The 20,408-nt window shown below is 52.9% G+C and overlaps 1 protein-coding gene and 2 long non-coding RNA genes across 6 annotated transcripts in view; 2 read left to right on the forward strand and 1 right to left on the reverse strand.

Annotated features, from left to right (window-relative positions):
- The first annotated feature begins 19 nt into the window (after nt 1-19).
- On the forward strand, nt 20-4,480 carry LOC106021818. Of its 3 annotated transcripts, none has more exons than XR_005870355.1 (3): nt 20-159; nt 3,814-3,961; nt 4,255-4,480. It is a non-coding gene; the product is annotated as an uncharacterized LOC106021818 (long non-coding RNA). The 3 variants fall into 3 exon arrangements; XR_005870356.1 differs by lacking the exon at nt 20-159 and adding an exon at nt 2,338-2,464; XR_001196972.3 differs by lacking the exon at nt 20-159 and adding an exon at nt 2,626-3,012.
- On the reverse strand, nt 1,403-19,794 carry LOC110342521. Of its 2 annotated transcripts, XR_005870357.1 has the most exons (6): nt 18,825-19,794; nt 18,187-18,354; nt 11,227-11,479; nt 3,791-4,014; nt 3,570-3,710; nt 1,403-2,631 (listed from the first exon to the last, which is right to left on the reverse strand). It is a non-coding gene; the product is annotated as an uncharacterized LOC110342521 (long non-coding RNA). The 2 variants fall into 2 exon arrangements; XR_002384626.2 differs by lacking the exon at nt 3,570-3,710.
- The window catches only part of Pde4a (phosphodiesterase 4A), a 45,019-nt gene continuing 40,371 nt past the window's right edge, over nt 15,761-20,408 (forward strand). Inside the window, 2 exon segments of the mRNA XM_005078554.4 lie at nt 15,761-16,038; nt 16,041-16,261. Of these exon segments, the coding sequence (XP_005078611.1) occupies nt 15,955-16,038; nt 16,041-16,261 (305 nt within the window). The 5' untranslated portion in view covers nt 15,761-15,954.

A 20,408-nucleotide genomic window follows, 5' to 3' on the forward strand; every position in this document is an offset into this window, starting at 1 on the left:
AGGCCCCGCCCCAGCATCCGCGCGTGACATCACGTCCTTAGCAACGGGAGTCGGCGTCGCTGACAACCGAGGTGATTCTTAAAGGATCAGGCTCACGTGGTGCAGCCTTCTGGGAGTTCCCGCCGAAACCCGACCGCGCATTCCCTGGGGACAAGAAAGGTAGTTGCCTAGGGTTTGGCGGCCCACGGTAATCCCAGCGCTTGGAAGTCCAGGCAGGTCGAACTCTGCGAGTTCTAGGCAGGCCTGATCGACGTAGTTCCAGGCCGGCCAGGGCTACACAGTGAGCTTCTGTCTCCAAAAAATCAAAATCGAGCCGGGCGTTGGTGGCACACGCCTTATATCCCAGCACTCGGGAGGCAGAGGCAGGCGGGTTTCTGTGAGTTCGAGGCCAGCCTGGTCCACAGAGCGAGTTCCAGGACAGCCGGTGTTATTACACAAAGAAATCCTGTCTAAACTCTACCCCCCCCAAACAAAACAAATTAAAAAATCCTTTAACGGAATTAGCAGCTCTTCCAGGGGACCCTCATTATGTTCCCAACACCCACATAGTGGCTCACACGCATCTGTAACTCCAGCCCTAGGGGTCTGAAACCCCCTTCTGGCCACACGTGTGGTGTGCAGACATATTTGCAGGTACAACATCAATACTCATTAAAAAAAAAAAGCCGGGCGTTGGTGGTGCATGCCTTCAATCCCAGCATTTGTGAGGCCTCGAATCCCCCCCCCAAAAAAAACTTCACTCTTTTTTGTTTGTTTTTCAAGACAGGGTTTCTCTGTCCTGGAACTCAATTTGTAGGCCAGGGTGGCCTTGAACTCACAGATGTGACTGCTTCTGTCTCCCAGTGATGGGATTAAAATCATGCTCCTCTATGCTGGGTCTGCCCTTAAATTTTATTTATTTATTTATGGTTTTTTTTTTTTTCGAGACAGGGTTTCTCTGTGTCTTTGGAGGCTGTCCTGGAACTAGCTCTTGTAGACCAGGCTGGTCTCGAACTCACGGAGGTCCGCCTGCCTCTGCCTCCCAAGTGCTGGGATTAAAGGCATGTGCCACCACCACCTACCTTTTTTTAATTTTTAAGATTTATTTATTTATTATGTATACAGTGTTCTGTCTGCGTGTATGCCTTGCACGACAGAAGAGGGCACCAGATCTCATTACAGATGGTTGTGAGCCACTGTGTGGCTGGGAATTGAACTCAGGACCTCTGGAAGAGCAGCCAATGCTCTTAACTGCTAAAATGGCACTGGCTGCTCTTCCAGAGGACCCAGGTTCAATTCCCAGCACCCATATAGCAGCCCATAACTGTAACTCCAACTCCAGATTTAACACGTACATGCAGACAAAACACCAATACATATAAAATAAATATAATGTTTTTTTGGTTTAAAAATTTTTGAATAATCAGTTTTATAATATTATATTTTATTAATTTTGTGTGTGTGTACACATGTGAGCATCAGGACAACTTGCTGGAGTCAATTCTCTTCTTCTGCCACGTGGGTCCCCCAGATCAAATTCTGGTTGTCAGGCTTAGTGGCTATCGCCTTTATCAACTGAGCTGTCTCTCTGATCCCAGTCCTTTAAAAATAAAAGTGTGTGTGTGTGTGTACCAGGGTGCACATGTGAAAATCATAAGATAATTTGCTGTAGCTGGTTGTCTCCTTTTACCTGTAGGTGCTGAGACTTTGGTCATTCAGCTTTTGCCGAAAACATCTTTACCACTGAGCTATTTCATCAGCTTCAGTACTTTAAAAAAAAAGTTACATTTATTGGCCAGGCATGGTGGAACATGCCTTTAATCCCAGCACTCAGGAGGCAGAATCTAGCCTGGTCTACTTAGTGAGTACCAGGACAGCCAGGGCTATGTAGACTGAATTTATAAAAAAAAAAATCAGTATTACATTGATTTATTTATGGGGCAGGCATCGAGTGGTAGAGTGCTCATGTTGAAGCCAGAAATCAACTTTTGTAAGTCATTTGCCTTCTTCCACAAAGACGATCCTGGGGATGAAACTCATGTCTTCGGACTTGGTGTCTACCTCTGGAACCCCCGGAGCGGAAGGCTCCTTGACTTAACACTGCGGCGGGTTTGAAAGAACTTCTGCAGTCCGAGGGCTGATAAGTGGCCAAAGATGCAGCCGTGTTCTTGCTTGGGGACCAGAAGTGGATGATAATTGACACTGTATGGGGACTTTAGACTCCAACACCATCCTCAGCGCCTGCAGCCCTCTGAAATCATCCAGAATCCACCACCTCAAGTGTCTCTTTGCACAGCCTCTGGGTGTCGCTGACGTCTAACCAACGACAGCGTTCCCAGCCCTGCGCCAGGGGAAACCGGAAGGCTCTAGAGGGAGTTTTCCTCACCATCTGGGGCTGCCCACAGCCTCTTCCAGCTCACCTGAGCCCCTGAATTTCGTCTGGGGCTTGAGGGAATCCATTTCTTTCTGAGTGTGAGATACCCAGGTTCGTCCCTCCCCATCTTTGATACAGGATCTAGAAACTCAGCCTGGGGACAAGATTACCTCAGTTTAAGGGGTGCTACTTGCGGTGGGGTCAGGCGGAAAAAGAGGAGTTGTTTGTATCCATTCGGCTTGGGCAGGGTTCCCAAGCTCTTCCCAGCTTTTCAGGAGCTGTTGGAGAAAGGGCTGTCTGGAGCGAATAAAGGTCTGCAAATTGGAGGGTGTCCCCCATCCATGGAGGGGAAGGGGTGGCGGGCATAAAAGCTCCTTCCCGTTATGAACCCTCCCCTTCTCGCTATTCAAACTCGCGAGTGGGTGGGCGGAGCAAGGGAGTCCCTTTTCTCTTCCCTCCTCCCCCGGCTTGGCTGTCCCCCCCACCAGCAGCGGTCCATCCCAGCCCGGGCACGCGCATGAAGGACCTATACCCAGAGGGTCTCCCGCACACCCACACACACCAGCAAACAAAGGGTCTGGACACTTGTCCCCTCCGGTTGTCCTGACCCCAGGCCAGAGAGGGCGGGGCTCCTCTTTTCAGCCCCTTTTCCCAGCAAGGTAAGCTTTTGGGTTGCGAGCTGTGTTGGGAAGGGAACCCGACTCCCGAGAGGAAGGGCATTAAGATGACGGGGTTCCCCTAGCTCTCCATGAAAGCTGTGATGCGTGTGTGTGTGTGTGTGTGTGTGTGTGTGTGTGTGTGTGTGTGTGTGTGTGTGTGTGTGTAGAATTTTCTGGTAGGTGACGGGATATTCTCTAGGCTTCTGACACTGGGGCTGCCTTAATGGCAGAGAGCTGGGATCACAGGAATCCCCATCATCACCAAGCATTTCCTATCTGTTACCAGCTGTGTCCAGCCCCTGGGGACAGGGAGAGAGATGCAGGCACCAGTTACTTGCAGCTGTTTCTCTACCGTGCATCCCTGGTAGCCGGCCTTCCCCTAGAGAACCCTACAGTGTACCTTGTTTCTGTGGCATGCCGGGGGAGGGAGAACCGAGGCTGCTTTGGGGTGGGGCTGAGGCTGGGGTAGGAAACCGTGTTGCCAACAGCACTTAACTGCATCCAGATATCCCAGCGGTTCGTTGTGCATTTGCGGGCCTGTTTCTTCAGCTACTTACGGCAGTAACTGCAGGCAGAGGCTGAGGCAAGCCAGGAGACCAGCATGCCTTCACTTCTAAACCTGTTTCCTTGTTATTTCATTCCTATTCCCCAACTGTGTTCTGTGAATGTCAACCACGTTGCTGTTGGCCAGACTGTAGCTGCAGCAAAGGGGAGACTCTTACCTGGTTGTCCAGGGGGCAAGATGGGCATATAAATGCCTCTTTGTATGTAAACTTACCATCATGGTGGAAATTCTGCCAGGAATGGAGCTGTTGAGTGCCTGACCTCGAAGCCCTTGGCAGGTAGAGGCCTGAAGGAGGATCTGGAGGTAGAGGCCAGAAGGAGGAAACTCTCATCTTTAATCCCAGCATACTGGAGGCAGAGGCAGAGCGACTGTTGTGAATTCCAGGTAAGCCTTAGCTACAGGATGAGTTCCAGGACAGCCAGGAACACATAGTGAGACTGTGAAAAAGAAATACTGACTAAGTGAAGGAAAGTAAAATTCAGACTATATTCAGGTAATTGGGCAATAGGAAAGAGGATTATCATGAACCCGTTAGTCACTCCCCCCTTTTTTCTTTTTGAGACATGGTTTCACGTAGTCCAGGCTGGCCTTAGAACGCTGTCCCCCATCCTCCTGCTTTTAACCCCCAGCTGCTGAGATGATAGGTGCTAGATGTCCTGCCTTGCTCTCTTACATAGGAGTGGAACACCATTCTTATAGACATGAGGAAGGGGCCAACTAGATAACTCAGTGAGTAAAGGTGCTTGCTGCCAAGTTTGAAGATCTGAGTTCCAGGACACACATGGTGGAGAGAGAACTAACTCCTGTCTTTGAGCTCCGTGTGAACACTGATGGCATGGTGGTTATGCATAGCCATCTTTCCCTTCCCCACATAAATAAAGAATTCTAATTTCTCTCTTTTTATTTTTTTGAGACATGGTGTCTTTGCGTAGCCTTGGCTATCCTGGAACTCAGAGACCCACCACCTACCTCTGCCTCTGGGATTTAAAGGTGTGCAGCACCACAGAGCAGTGCTCTCCACTTGAAAGAGTGGAGAGAAATAAAGCAGAAGAAAAGTGAGCCAGGACCAGGCACAGTGAACTCTGCAGGGCATAACAAGGCGGTGCCACTAGGGTGGCCTAATTGCCCAGGATGGCTTTGAACTCACGATCCTCTTGCTTCTGCTTGTTGCCAGACTACAGGTGTGCACCACCACACTGGGCGCTGAATTTCCACTAAAAAATTTTTTTTTGGTTTCTCTGTATTGCTTTGGAGCCTATCCTGGAACTCACTCTGTAGACCAGGCTGGCCTGGAACTCACAGAAATCTGCCTGCCTCCGCCTCCCAAGTGCTTGGACTAAAGGTGTGTGCCACCAACGCCTGGCTTAAATTTATTTTGTGTTTATTGGTTTTTTGCCTGTGTAAGGGTGTCGAGTCCCCTAGAACTGTTGTTACAGTTGTCAGCCACCGTGTGGGTGCTGGGAACTGAACCCAAGACCTCTGGAAGAACAGTCAGTGCTCTTAACAGCTGAGCTGTCTCTCCAGCCCCATTAAATTATTCTGTAATGTATTCTCATGGTGTGTGTGTGTGTGTGAGTTTACACACTCACACAGGTGCCACAGCAAATGGGTGGAGGTCTGAGGACAACATAAGGGAGTTGGTTTTCCCCTTCTGCCATGTGGGTTCACAGGACTGAGCTCAGGCCATCAGCGAGCACCTCTACATGTTAAGACATCCTGGCTACAACAAACTCGAATCTTTAAATAATTTATTTTTATTTTATTTGCATTGGTGTTTTTCGGGCATGTATGCCCGTGTGAGGGTGTCAAAGATATAGACAGTTGTTAACTGCCATGTGGGTGCTGGGAATTGAACCTGGGACCTCTGGAAGAACAGTCAGTGCTCTTAACTGCTGAGCCATCTCTCCACCCCACAAACTCGAATCTTTAAGCACAGGGAAATAACTGCTTCCTGCTGTATCCACACACAGGAATCCCAAACAAGCACGCAGCAGGGTCACGCAGCCGCCCATCTAGCCTTATGTCTGTCCCAGAGCTCTTCTGTCCATTCTGTAGTTTGCATAACTGCCTTGAAGCTGTGATCTGGTCGCAACTGGGCAGCACTGAGACTCACAGAACATCCATCCCAGGGTGCACTGCACATGTCTGACTATCCAGGAAACTGCACTCAAATGTAAACACATTCCTGGGTTCTTGAGAGGCCATCACAGGCCTGCCTCAGCCCTGGAGGTGGAGCTGAGAGCAAATGCTCTGAGCTGTGGTGTGAACAGGAACTCCAGGTGGCTAGGGGGTGACGGCTGACTGGTAATCATACCACAAGAGAAGTGCAGTGGAGCATGGTTCCTATGCCCAAAGCAGCCTGCTGTACGTCTGGACCCCTCCCCATCCAGAGTACTGTCCAGAGGAGGAAGGCTTAGGATTGTCTCTTTTTCTTCAGGCTTGTGTTTGCAAAGCTTTACATTTGAGTGGACCCAGCTGGACGTGATAGCTGACAATTTTAATCCCAACACTCAAGACTCAGAGGATGGCAGATACAGATCAATGAGAGCAGGAGAGCAGTCTGGTCGACATACTGAGTCCCAGACCAGCCAGGACTACAGAAAAAGAGATTCTGTCTACAAAAAGCACTGGTGTTTATATGGACAGCAGGAAGGGCCTGGGATCCACCTCCTCCACTCCTTTCTTCATTGTGTTCCATAAGTGCTGGGGTTGTTTATTATTTATTTGTGACAGGGTCTTATACTGCTGGGATTGTGTACATCACCATGCCGTTTTATATGGTACTAGGGTTGGAAGCCAAGGTTTTGTGCATGAGAGGCAAGCACGCTACCAACTGGCCCATAAATTCTTAGTGTGCACCATGGGCTGCTACAAGCTTTTGGAATAAAGACAGTAGTGCACGCCTTTAATCCCAGCACTCGGGAGGCAGAGGCAGGTGGATCTCTGTAAGTTCGAGACCAGCCTGGACTACCAAGCAAGTTCCAGGACAGCCTCCAAAGCCACAGAGAAACCCTGTCTCGAAAAACCAAAAAAAAAAAAAAAAAAAAAAAAGATAGTAGTGCAGCCTAATATATAGACTACAGAGGGTTTACATGCCCAAGATGGTCAAGTATCACAAGGGCTGGGGAGTGGCTCAACAGTAGAACCCCTACCTAGAATTCCCCAGTGAGAGGCTGGGGCGTGGCTCTGTGGGAGAGCCTTTACCTAGTACATAAGAGACCTTTGGTTTCATCTCCATTACCTCAAGATGAGGATTGGGCTGGGCATGGTAGCATATACCTTTAATCCCAGCTCTCAGGAGGCAAAGGCAGGTGGATCTCTGTGAGTTCAAGGGCAGGTTGGTCTATAAAGTGAGTTCCAGGACAGCCAGGACTACACAGAAACCCCCTCTCAAAAGCCCAAAATAAATAAATAGGTAATTAATAAGTCACGCAACTCACTGCAGTAAGTTTAGATGGGACAACAGTAAAGCTGCTTGTCACACAGACCAGAGGCCTGCGTTTGACCCTGGTATTCCACTGTGGAAGCAGAAAACCAACTCCTGAAAGTTGTCCTGTGGCCTCCACATGTGGGTGGTGACATGTGGGCACCCACACTCTTACGGTTCACACACACTAACACACCCACAAAAGTTAGCACCAGCAGCACAAAGAGGTCCAGGCGCAGAAGGAGCTCAGTCTGTCCTGAGACACTTTCTAGGTGCAAGAAGAGCGTGTGCAAAGGCTCTGGGGTCTGAGCACTTCCCCCCACTTCTAATTCCTTTCATTCAGATTTTTAAAAAGCACCCACACCAGCTGCTGTTTCCCTCAGTAGCTCCCTGAGCCGAGTCGCTGTGTCGTCTGTCCCCCATACAGAATCCTTTCCAGGCTGCGCTGGAGGAGTCAGGGAGGGAGTTCCTGCAACGTCCATTCCTCTTCACAATGATTGAGTGGGCACCAAAGGCAGAGACGGGGCCCAGGGTCCACAGAAAGAGAGATGGATAGAGAACAGGAGAGGTGACAGCAAAGCAAGAGGTGGCAGACGGAGCAGAGGAATCCACAGGAAATCCTTGCTGTTCCTGTGGATGATAGCCCAGGCTGGCCCATCCCATACTGCCCATCTGTCTGCGTGTCTATCTGACTAGCACTCCAGGTCTGAGCACTTCCTAAGTGTGAGGAACAGGAGACCAACAGAGCCAGTCTCTCTAAATGTCTTATGGTCTCTCAAATATGTCTACAGCGCTGTGAAGAAAAATTACTATTTTTGTTGTTTCTCTGGCTCTGTAGACCAGGCTGGCCTCGAATTCAGAGATCCACCGCCTCTGCCTCCCGAGTGCTGGGATTAAAGGTGTGTGCTACTATGCTCAGCTCTAACAATTACTGTTACAACCAGTAGGAGGGTGGCCAGCATTTTGTGGATGCATGGAAGTTGTGTTCAGAGTATCCCATTTTATCTCACGTCAACCTCAGCATCTGTGAGTGAAACGGTACTTTAGTGCTTTTTTTATTTTTGGTTTTTCAGGGTAGGGTGTCTCTAAAGATCTCTGGCTGTCCTGGAATTCATTCTGTAGACCAGGTTGACTTCAAACCCAGATCTGCCTGTCTCTGCCTCACAAGTGCTGGGGTTCAGGGTGTGCACCACCACTGCCTGGCTAACTAAACAGATGAGAAAACTGAAGCCCAGGCTGGGTGATTTACCCAGGGTCACACAACCAGGAAGTGGCAAAGGTAGGGTTTGACTGTAGCCATGCTGATATGTTTATAGAACCTAGGTCTCTTTTTTTTTTTTTTTTTTTTTTTTTTTTTGGTTTTTCGAGACAGGGTTTCTCTGTGGCTTTGGAGGCTGTCCTGGAACTAGCTCTTGTAGACCAGGCTGGCCTCGAACTCACAGAGATCTGCCTGCCTCTGCCTCCCGAGTGCTGGGATTAAAGGCGTGCGCCACCAACGCCCGGCCAGAACCTAGGTCTCTTACTACCAACTCTGTACTCTATGGGACGGAGCATATTATGTAACTCTGTAAACAGAGAGAAGGTAGCTTTCTTTCTCCTTTCCTCTCTTCCTTCTTTTCATAGCCTGCAAAACTAAACACTATGCTACCAGACTCTCTTATAGCTTTACTCCTTCATTCCTTTCTTCCTTCCAGAGCCTTCAAAACCCAGTGATTATCAGATTCTCTTGTGACTACACTCATTCCCTGCCCCTTCTTTCTTTCCTTCTAGGGCCTAAGTTTAGATGGCTGGAGAGATGGCTCAGGGGTTAAGAGCACTGGTTGCTCTTGCAGAGGACGCAGGTTCAATTCTCAGCACCCACATGGCAGCTCACACTTGTCTGTAACTACCTGTGACTCCAGAGCATTTGATGCACGCACATGGTACACAGACCTACACACAGACAAAACACCTGCGCACACAAAGTGCAAATAATAAATCTGATTTCCATATGTGCCCCATGTGAATGCACCCCCTCGTTTTCACACACACACACACACACACACACACACACACACACACACACACACACACGACAAAATGAAAAACATCAGAACCAGATGTGGTGGTGCACACCTTTAATCCCAGCACTCAGGAGGCAGAGACAGGCGGATCTCTAAGTTCAAAGCCAGTTTGGTCTACACAGTGAGTTCCAGGACAGCCAGGGCTACATGGCAAGACCCTCTGTCAACACCAAAGCAAAACTACACTACCAGCCTCTCTTGAAGGCTCACCCCTTTAGACGCCCCCCCCCCCGCCCCTTCCCTCCCTCCTTATTTAGTGCTCTTTGAGCCTGTCTGTCGGCACATAAGGAGCAGGTGACATTTCACTGCACTGTCAGAAGACTTCTACATTCAGCTCTTCTGACAGTTCTGGCATCTAGGTCTCAGCCATTGCAGCAAGACAAGAAAAAGAAACGAGGAAGAATTAATTCTGGTGTTGTGTACATGGAGGGAAATGACGGTGTACAACCGTGTCTTACGGGTACAGTGGCACATGACTGTGCTCTCAGATACTTGGGAAACTGAGGCAGAAGAGCTTTTTGTTTTGTTTTGCTTTAGGGACCAGGTTTCTTTGTATAATATCCCTGGCTGTCCTGAAACTCGTTCTGTAGACCAGGCTGGCCTCGAACTCACAGAGATCTGCCTGCCTCTGCCTCCAGAGTGCTGGGACTAAATGTGAGTGATACCACCACCCACCCTCAAAAACGCTTCTCAGTCTAGGAGTTGGCAGCCAACTGGACAACACAGAATGATGAAATCTCAAAAAGTGGGAAGATTTGGGCTTGTTGGCTCACATCTATAATCTCAGCACTTGGCAGCTTGAGGCAGGAAGACTTTGAGTTTGAGGCTATCCTGGGCAACATATCAGGAGTCCTCTCTTTCTTTCTTTTCTTTTTTTTTTTTTTTTTTTTTTTGGTTTTTCGAGACAGGGTTTCTCTGTGGCTTTGGAGGCTGTCCTGGAACTCGCTTGGTAGTCCAGGCTGGTCTCGAACTCGCAGAGATCCGCCTGCCTCTGCCTCCCGAGTGCTGGGATTAAAGGCGTGTGCCACCAACCCCCGGTGAGTCCTCTCCTTCTTACACCACATCACACACCACATACAGAGCAGGGGGGACCTATGCCTTAGTAGTAGCATGCTAGCCTGGCACACAGGAGGAAATCCTGGCTTTAATCCTTAGCATTTCTGATTGATTGAAAATTATCTAATCATTTCTGATAGATTGGAAATTATCTACATGAGTCCCATCACACAGGAATAACTGGGTACAACTGAGTATGGCAGCTGTAATCAAGCACATAGAAACTAGAGGCACACTGGGCGGGGTGGCACACACCCACCACTCGGGAGGCAGAGGCAGTCAGATCTCTGAGTTTGAGGCCAGCCTGGTCTACAGAGCGAGTTCCAGGACAGCCAGGGCTGTTACACAGAGAAACCTTTGTCTTGGGAACAAACAAACTTGGAAGCAGGGAAGATCTGGAATTCAAATTCAGCCTGGGCTTCATAGCAAGTCTGAAGCCAGCCTGAGCTGTGTGGAACCCTGTCTGGGAGGGGGAGGAGGGGAAGGTAGAAATCTATTTTCTTTATTTTTCTTGAGTCAGAGTCTCAATATTTGTCCTCGTTGGCTTGGAACTTACTATGTAGACCAGGCTGGCCTCAGACTCACCGAAATCAATCAGCCTGCCTCTGCCTCCCAAGTGGTGGAATTAAAGATATGTCCCACCAAATCTGGTTCTGATATTCTATTTTTCTTTGGTGTTCATGTGTTTGCACCTGTGTGTGTGGGCGCATATGGTAGTCATAGGTCAACAACAGATGTGTCCCTCTATTGCTTCCTACTTTATTTTTATTTTAGAGACATGTAGTAGCCCAGGCTGTTCTCCAACTCACAGATAAGATCCACCTGCGTTTATCTCTGAGCGCCAGGATTAAAGAAAGACTTGTACGAAGTAACACACGACGTATTTTTTTGAGACAAGGTCTCTCACTTAACTTGAAGATCATTTGTCTAGACTGGCCGGTCATCCAGCCCCACGATCCCCATGTGCACCCCAGCCCACCAGGATTTTACTTGGGTTCTGGGGATCTGAATTCAGGTCCAGCTGGCCTTGTAATTTTGCTTTGGGAGCCATGAAAGGTGAGGAGCACCTGGTGGAGGGTGGCTTCTATGAAGCAGAAACCTACCTGGTAAATGCCTTTAATCCCAGAACTCAGGAGGCAGGAGCAAATAGTTCTCTGAGTTCGCCAGCCTGGTCAATATGAGACCTTGTCTAAAAAGAATTCTGGCTATGGCTCAGTTGATAGTGCGTTTACATAGCATACTGTGTATCCCTAGACTGGATCCCTTAAATGGGCTTGTTGTTGTAAGCCTGCAGTCCCGGCACTGAAGTGAAGGACGAGGACGTTCAAGGTCATAGGGAGGTAGTCCGAGGCTAGCCTGGAAAGAAGAAAGGTAGCTCGGGCTTAGAGAGGTTAAGTCAGAGACCCATGGTCACACAACCCACATCGTCAATGTCAGAGTGTGAAGGTAAAGTGAGCCAGCCTCCCCCTCCCCCATCCCCGCAAGCTGCGTCTGTGTCCCTGTCTGTCTGTTTCTATTTCCACCAGTCCCTGTCTGTCTCCGCGCCTCTGCCTTGTGCGTCCCCCATCTGTGCCCAGAAGCCGCCGTCTCTCTCTGCGCCGGTCCCCGCACACCGCAGCTATTTTGGGGGCTCGGGGTGTAGCAGAAAGCCCAACAGCTCGCAGGAGCGCTTCCTCCGGCCCCCGGCTCGGACCACGCTCAGCACATGGCCGGCTCCTCCGTGGGATTCCCGGACGGGGAAGTCCCAGCGTGGGGCCGCGAAGAGCACGCAGCGGGACCACCGCGCCCCCAGCGGCCGACCGCCGCACCTACACCCTCCCGAGCGCGCGTGCGTCACCTGTCGTCACGGTAACGGCAGGCGTCATCTCCCGCATCTTTGAGTCAGATGCTTGCTGACGTCCACCGACGTCACACACACCCTTGGGACCCAGTCTTCAGGGGGGAACCTGCGGGTTCTATGGGAAGGTGCCGCTCGTCGACCACACAGGCAGGTGACCCTTGACCCGGGCTCACGGGATGGGCCCAGGGAACCGGGGTGGAAGGGAGCAGCAGGGTGGAGTCGGAGATCAAGCCACAGTAGCTGTTACCCGAGGAGGGGCGGTGTTACTTATGCCTCAGTTTACCCCTTTGATTGCATTTACGCACGCACACACGCACACACACGCACACACACACACACACTTTTCAGACTGCCAGATTCTCAGCCCGCAGAGACAGGGCAGGGAGCCTTGCGGCGTCTCAGGGTGGGAGACAGTTTTGGCCCGCTGGTGGAGGAAGGCCCAGGGTCTCAGATGTAAGGGAAAACGCTTACAGAGGGTGGCCTGCATGCAGAGACGTAGGTCTTTAATTTCAGCTCTGGGGAGGAGAGGCAGGCGGTGCTTTCAAGGCCAGCCCGTGCGACACAGCGAAACTGTCTAACAGAAGGAAAGAGAGAAATGGGGTAGAAAAGGATGGTGGCAGGCCTCAGAGGCGCAGACCTGTAACGCCAGCGTGTGGTAAGCCGAGGCAGGAGGAGGCCAGCCGAGGCTTCATAAATCCTCCCACACTCCAAATTATACGGCTTACAGAGGCTCTTTCACACCTGAGTGTGGGAGGGCGCCCTCCCCGGGAGGCTCAGAAATGAGAGGCCTGTATGTGCCCATTGGCTGCTCCCTGGGGTAGCTAAATAGTTGTGTTCCTGGGGGCGGCATTCAGACCCGCAAGACACACCCAGTTCCACCCATGTGCCCCCACAGGACCCAGGGAGTTCAGAGTCTTGCTGCGTCAACATGCTAGGGGTGGACCTGCGCCGCCCTCGCCGCCACCTCCAGGTCAGGGCTGGGCTCAGCCTGAGCGCTCCGGTCCTGGGGTCCCTCCGATGCCAAGGCCCAGAAAGCTACCGCTGCTAATCCCGCCTCGAGTATTTATCCCCGGAGCGGAGGCCAACCGGTAGGCAGGAGGGGGTCAAAGTGGGAAGCAAGCATGAAGGAGGTGAGCCAACCAGGAGCCCTTCCCGAGCTTAGCGTTTTTTACCGCGGCTGATCCTGGCCGGGACAGCTCTCCTAGGCCTCCTAGGCCCTCCCTGGCGGCCTCAGGGAGCCTTTTTTCCTAAGCCGTCTGAGTCAGCAGGGGAAAAGGGTTTGCACCTCTCCAGAGCCTTCAGGACGCCCCCTAAATTCGCAGTTAAGGGGCTGGCTTCTGACCAGTGTGTGATGTAATTGCTTCCGTTTCCTGTCGGCAGTGGTCTAATCTCTCAGCTCTAGCCAGGGTGGTGGCATCTTGGAGTAGGTCCAGGGCTTGTGTTTTTCACTGGGAATGGGTATGAAAGTCTAAGCCCTATCTGTACTTGTTTTTTTTTAAGTTTTTATGACATTGATTGATTGATAGATTGTGTGTACGTGTGTCTTGCTCAGAGGACAACTTTGAGGGTCATTTCTCTCCTTCCACCATGTGGGTCCTGAGGATCTGACTGAGTCGTTAGGCTTGGTTGGCAGTGAGCACTTTTACCCACTGAGCCATCCCACCAGCCCACCGGTTGCGCTTTCTAGCTGTTTCTCATCTGGGTCCTCTCAGGGCAACCCAGCCCCTCTGCCCACTTCTTGGCTGGAGCTCAGTTGGAGAGCCATCAGCCCAGCTGGCTCAGACAGCCCACCGCTGCCCAGACTTCACCCCCCTGGTCTCCCCTACCCCAAACCACTACTCCATGGGAGGGTCTCTGCCACGACACTTTCTCCAGATGAGAGGGTGAGACTTCGAATAATAGCCATAGTCCCCGGCTTCGAGCCTTCCAGCCGCAGCTCCCGCAGGCCCCTGACCAACCTTATCTAGAGCTGGGGCCAACCCCAAAGACTTCGGTACATCTGGGCACCCCCAACACTTGCAAACCCCGCTTAGATGCCCGGGGGGAGGTTCCTGAGAAAAGTGGGGGACAGATAACAGCTCTGGCTTCGGGGCCACATGGGGCTGTTGGTGGGGGACCGGCTCTGTTGTCGCGTTAGCCCACGCTCGGAGTCCCCTTCAGCTAGTGGTTAGGGAAGCCGGAGACTGGGAAAGGTTCCTTGGCTTTATGTTAATAAGAACGGGGGGAGGGGGCAAGAATACAAGAGTTGTCCCCCTAGGCGAGCAGGAGAGGGGGACGTCGAGGGGCGAGGGCTTGCACTCGGGGATGCTGCAGCGTCTGAGCAAGGATCCAGCCAGGGCGGGAGGTGGGGCACCGGGAGCCCAAGAGCAGCTCCCCCCACCCACCCAGAAGCCGTCAGGCTCAGCCAGGGCTGGGAGGAGGGATGGGGAGCGCTCGAATCCCCGCTCACTCTTTGCTCGGCACGGCGCTGAGGGAGGCGGGAGCGTGAGTCACGGCGACTCCGGATTTAGGTGGCGGAAGGGGGGGTTCTGAGGGCGGGGGACGAGGGGGAAAGGCTCCGTTTGTTTACACGCCTAAAAACGACAGGGGTGGGGCGCACCCTCCAAGGCTCTCCTGTCCTAGCTACCCCTCTCTTCTGCCTCAGTTTACCTTCCGCGGAAGAGCTTTAAATAATTAAAGAGTTTTTAATAATTAAAAGAGGGGGGCGGCGATTGGGCCGGCGAGATGGCTCAGTGGGTAAAGGCATTTGCTTCCAAGCTTGACTGAGTTCGATTCCGGGACCCACAAGGTGGAAGGCGAGACTTTATTCCCACCGATTGTCCTCTGACCTCCCTCCAGGGCATCTAACGGATATTTTCAAGGACTAATGGTACATAGCTGGACCAAATCCTGCTGCAGGAGTTGAGATATGTAGCATCTGGATGGTGAGGTGGGGACACGCGTGCCCACACACAGGCACACTAAAATAATGTGCAAAAGGACACACCCCCGACACAGACACAACTCAAGAGGCCGACCGCACCAGCACGCGCCCTCGGGCGTCACAGACAACAGAGGAGAAATCCCGCGGACAACTCCTCCCGCACCAGCATCCTCCCATCATAATCACAACACAGCGCCCGAGCGCGTGGGAAGGTGTGCGCTGCCCCGGGCCACCGGAACAGACCCCGCGGGACGCTCCGCCCTCCCGACGGGCCGCACACATGCGCGCGCATCCTTACACCCCCGACAGCAGCAGCGGGAGCCGCCACCACGTGCGCGCACACACTTCCAGGCGACATCGAAAACACAGACAACCCTCGGAAGGGGCCACGTGCGCTCACATCCCGCCAGGCTGAGGGGGTTGACACAAGCCGTCACGGTCCTGCGCGCAACACTACTGGCTTGCAGACACCGCACCTTGGAGGCAGGGACCACTCCCCGAAACGGGGACCTGGGAGAAAGGGTGACTGAGGTTTTAGAGACGAGGAAACGACAGCCCCTGACTCCGCCCCAGCCTTGATGGATGAGGCTGAGTGACACCCCGCTAACCAGTCGGATGCCTCCGTCCGAAAGCCATTAACCCTTTAACTCTTCGGTCCCTGAGCGAGCCTGCTGCTCTAAAGGGCTCTGGGAGACAGGCGCGCGGCGGCGCCCCCCTCCCCGGCGGGATTGGGCTGTGCGTGGGTGTGGAGGGCCGCCACCCTCCTCTTCTTGGAGGAGGAGGTGGGGGTGGTGCTGTGACAGTAGCCGGGCGGGTGGGGGGCAGGGAGGGGCGGACCGGGGCGGGGAGTCGCGGCTAGCGCCGGGTTCTGAGAGCGCAGCGGGCTCCAAGCGCCGGGAGGACTCCGGGAGCCGCCGCCGTCCGCGCTCTCCGCCCTTGGGCACCATGGCTCCACTGAGGCCAGGAGCCCCCGTGGGTCCCCAAGCGCCTCGGCCGTGGCGCCGCTGATCTCGGACAGGTCAGGGGACGCCTTGCCCCCCGGGCGCCCAGCGAGACAGAGTCGGAGCCATGGAACCTCCGGCCGCCCCCTCGGAGAGGAGCCTGTCTCTGTCTCTCCCCGGGCCCCGGGAGGGCCAGGCCACCCTGAAGCCGCCCCCCCCCAGCACCTGTGGCGGCAACCGAGGACCCCGATCCGCATCCAGCAGCGCGGCTACTCGGACAGTGCCGAGCGCTCAGAGCCGGAGCGCTCTCCGCACCGGCCCATGGAGCGCGCCGACGCCGTGGACACCTGCGACCGGCCAGGCCTGCGGACTACCCGCATGTCCTGGCCCTCGTCCTTCCACGGCACCGGTACCAGCGGAGGAAGCAGCAGGCGGTGAGACTCCCCGGCGCGCAGAGCGCACAGGCGCGCGAGGGGCGCCACGCGCAAATCTGGCCAAAGGGGGCGCTGTGGGGCGGGTGGGGTCAGCGTGACCCGCGTGGGTGGTGAGAGGGGGGAGCCACTGCACCAGAAACTCTTACTGTTGCGGGTTCCCGAGTGAAGTTGGGAACGGGGGATTCCTGAAGCTTCAGGGCTCTCTCTACAAGATTAGCTGGAGAGGGGATACCAGTTGGAGGGACTTCGTGAGGGTTGAGGTCATTGTGGGATATCCTAGTGACCATTCTGTAGGGGGTTCACGCTGGACCACCACGGTTACTCCAGGCGGGGTAGCACTCTAGGTGGAGAAATGCAGGGGAGCCCCATAGTAGCTGGTGTTAGGAATCCAGGAGGATCTTCTGGGGAGCACTGTCCAGTCCTGTATTTAGCATTTGGAACAAGCCCCCTTCCTGGCATTTAGGGCTCAGTGGCATCCCGAAGTGCCTCATGGACCAGTGCCAGTGGGCATTTGAGGTCCCATCAAAGAGGAGTCCCCACCTTTCTGAAGTGACAGATGAAGGTGTATAGTGTAGTTAGGGTTACTGCTGTGGCAGTCTCAGAGGAAGGGTCCTCAGATGTGTGACTGGCTTGGGCTGCCTGGACTCAGGGCTTCGCTTGACTCTGATTTGGGACAGTGGGTTGTAACAGAGTGACAGTGTGCTTCTGAGCTGCTGTACCTGTCCCAGGGTGACTGTCTGTCGTGGAGCTGTTAACGACAGAGTGCGGTTATGACATGGTGACAGTGATGGCTGTCTCTGGCATAGTGTGGGTGGTGGTGACAGAGTAACTGTGTCATCATGGGACATGGTTAATACGGCATAGTGACTCTGTGCTTCCAGAACCATAACTCTGTGATGGTTTCCATGGTCCAGGGGACACCTCCATGGTGACAATATGTTCCACAGAGACCCTATGAGACAGACTGCCCATCCTTGTTTGCTTTTTTTTTTTTTTAAGTGGCCTGGCTAGTCTAGAACTCATTATGTAGCCCAGGCTGGCCTTGAACTTGTGACAGTCCTGCCTCATTCTTCCCTGTACAGTTATACTGTCACTTGACTCTAGTGACAGTTCTAACAGTCAGTACTCTGATAAGCCAAGCTCCATCTGCCCTGCGTACCCTAATTACTGGTGTCTTCTTGACCTAGGATAGTCCCAGTGATTGAAGCCACTGTGAAAGGTGCCCCAGGCTCTGACTGTGATTGACAGTTAACATTAACCACAGTTGCCTGTTCCTTTGGAGTGTCTGTAAAATGTCTTATCTGGGCTTCTCTGCCTGGAGTCCCAAGCAAGGCCCCGTTAGACTATGACTGCAGTTTTCCTAGACCCTTCAGGGACCCTCCCCCAATTTCTACAGATCTCCAAGGACATACACACACACTTCATACTCCCCAGCTGTCTGACTCCCTACCAGGGATCAAGTGTCAGGCTCCTGAGATTTCTCAGAGGGAACTAGGAGAGGGAAGCTGTAAAGAAAAAAAAAAAAACCCACAAAAATAAAACCAAAACAAAAACCAACTCGCATCAACAGGAAATGCCAAGCCAGAGGCTGGGAGCCTCTGAGACATCGCAGGGGTGGAGTCTAGGAATCAGGCCCTATTCTCTTTTCAGGCCCTAGGGACTTCCTGATGAACAGTGACTGAGCAGTAATAATTATAATTCATGTGCCCTTTTCCTTAATGGCTCACTCTTGGACTCAAGGCCCTGAGTCTTTCCTACACAGACACACACACACACCTCTCTACCCCACTCCTTGCCAGCGGCCTGTGTGGGGTCCCTGTTGAGCCGATGAGGAAACTGGGAATCAAAGAGGTCAAAAAACCCCTTTCTATGCCCTCAAGCTCAGACTAGTAGCTCGGAGTTTCTGGATCAGGTCTCCCAGTTACCTTTGCAGGAGCGCCCTCTGAACTTCGGCTTCTAGTTAGGCACGGCCCAGGAGGAATCAGTGTGAGAGTTCTGAGCTCCCGGTGTGCGTGAGGAATTTTGCGAAATTGTTGCCCGAAGCTCTTGAACTTAGAGGGAAACGGAGGAGGCCGCAGGGAAAGCGGCTTGTCCTGTAGTGAGAAATCAGAAACGATTCTCAGCTCATCCCTGAGCCAGCTCGGGTTTCGGTTTCCCCGCGGCAAGTATGTGGCCTGCGGAGGCCGCAGCTGGAGCAGCGGAGTGGGTTGTGGACTGAGATGGCATTGGTGCCAGCGCCCTGCACAGAAAGAGGAAGGGGACCGGGAACAAACGCAGTTCAGCTTCTGTCGCTCTCCGTTGTGGAGTCCAGGCAACTAGTGCAGGGAGGTGTGCAGCCACCCTGCCAGCTTATAAAAACCCCAGAGTGGAGGCACTTTTCCTCTTCGAGGTGGTGTCTGCACTAGGTCCTCAGATCTGGCGGGGGCCGGGGGGTGCGCGAGACCGCGTTCATGGCGCGGCCTCTGGGGCTGAGTCACATCCCCCGCTGCGATCTGTCAGAAGACAGATGGGAGGAGAGGAGAGGAGAGGCAGGGAGAGAGGGGGCACTGGGTTGGCCTCTTACCACTCATTGGACCTTCCCACTTTCTCTCCTCCAGAGGAACGCTTCCTGGCTCCCCACGAGGGACGTGCATGTAACCAACCAGGCTGGTGTGTCTCTTGTGGGTAATGTCTGTTTCCACTGGGGTCCTGTGCTCTTGTGGTCCCTGCTGCGCGCCCACAGACTCGGCCCTGCCCTGGGAGCTGGGCTCTTAGAGCGCCGTCTGCTGGACTGCGAGAAACGTGCAGCGTTGGCTCTCATTATTATTTCATGCTTATTGAATGCCTAGGGGAGCTGGGCGCCAGGCCGGCCAACCGCAGGCTGGGACAGGGCTGTGTCCCCTAACTCCAACGCGCCTTAGGCCAAAGCAGCAGGAACAGCCGCTTGGTGGACACTCCCGGAGGGACTTGAAACTTGGCTCAGGAATGATTCCCAGCCCTGTTCTGCCTCTGAGGCCTGAGTCCCAGCAAGCATCGGAGCCTCTGACTCCAACCTCTGGGGTACAGCTTGCAGTGTCCTTGGCTGTCCAGTTCTGTCCAGTTTTCTTTCTTTTCTTCTTCTTCTTTTTTTTTTTTTTTTTTTTTGAGACAGGTTCTCACTATGTAGCCTTGGCTGTCCTGGAACTTGCTGTGTAGACCAACTGGCCTCTGCCCTCAGGAGTTCAGGGATTGAAGGCCTGCACCACCGTGCCTGCCTTTTGGTTTTTACTTTTTGAGACAGTGTCTGTCTGTGTAGACCACGCTTGCCTTGAACTTACAGAGATCCTCCTGCCTTTGCCTCCATGGTGTGATGCCATGCCTGCTTATTTGGATTGGGGGGTAGGTATATGCTTGTTAGTGCAGGTGCCCACAGAGACCAGAGGCATGGAATCACCCGGAACTGCAGTTACAGGGGGTGCTGGGATTCAGTCTCCGCTTCTCGGAAAGGCCAGTACCAGTTCTAGCCCCTGAGGCATCTCTTTTTGAGAACTTCTTCTCCAGAGTGAGGTGGTCAACCAAGGTTACAGAGAAATAACAGGATGGAAGTTACAGACAGAGCCAGGGTTCCACTCTAGAACACCAGGGAGATTCTAATGGTGTCGTCCCCGTGGGATCTAGGAGCAAGGACTGTTTCTCTCTGAGCCTTGTTTTTTGTTTTTTTGTTTTTTCGAGACAGGGTTTCTCTGTAGCTTTGGAGGCTGTCCTGGAACTCACTTTGTAGACCAGGCTGGCCTCAAACTCACAGAGATCCTCCTGCCTCTGCCTCCCGAGTGCTGGGATTAAAGGCGTGCGCCACCAATGCCCGGCTGAGCCTTGTTTTTAGTGTATTACAGTTCATACGTTTTAAGTTTTCGTTACAAAGTGTGTTTGAGCATTCAAGTGACAACAGTTGGTTCTTCCAGCTGACCACGTGTGTGGTGTGTGCACGTGGAAACAGACGTCAGTGTTGTGCGGGTTCCTCTATTGCTCTTTGCCTTATTTTATTTATTACTGTGTGTATGGCTGAGCGTGGTGGTACACACCTCTAATCCCACAACTTGGGAAACAGAAACAGATGGATGTCTGTGACTTTGAGGCCAGCCTGGCCTACAGAGTGAGTTACAGAACTGCCAGAGAGCTACATAGTGAG

This window comes from Mesocricetus auratus, unplaced genomic scaffold (genome assembly GCF_017639785.1).
Source record: "Mesocricetus auratus isolate SY011 unplaced genomic scaffold, BCM_Maur_2.0 Super-Scaffold_100022, whole genome shotgun sequence".
Lineage (NCBI taxonomy): Eukaryota > Metazoa > Chordata > Mammalia > Rodentia > Cricetidae > Mesocricetus > Mesocricetus auratus.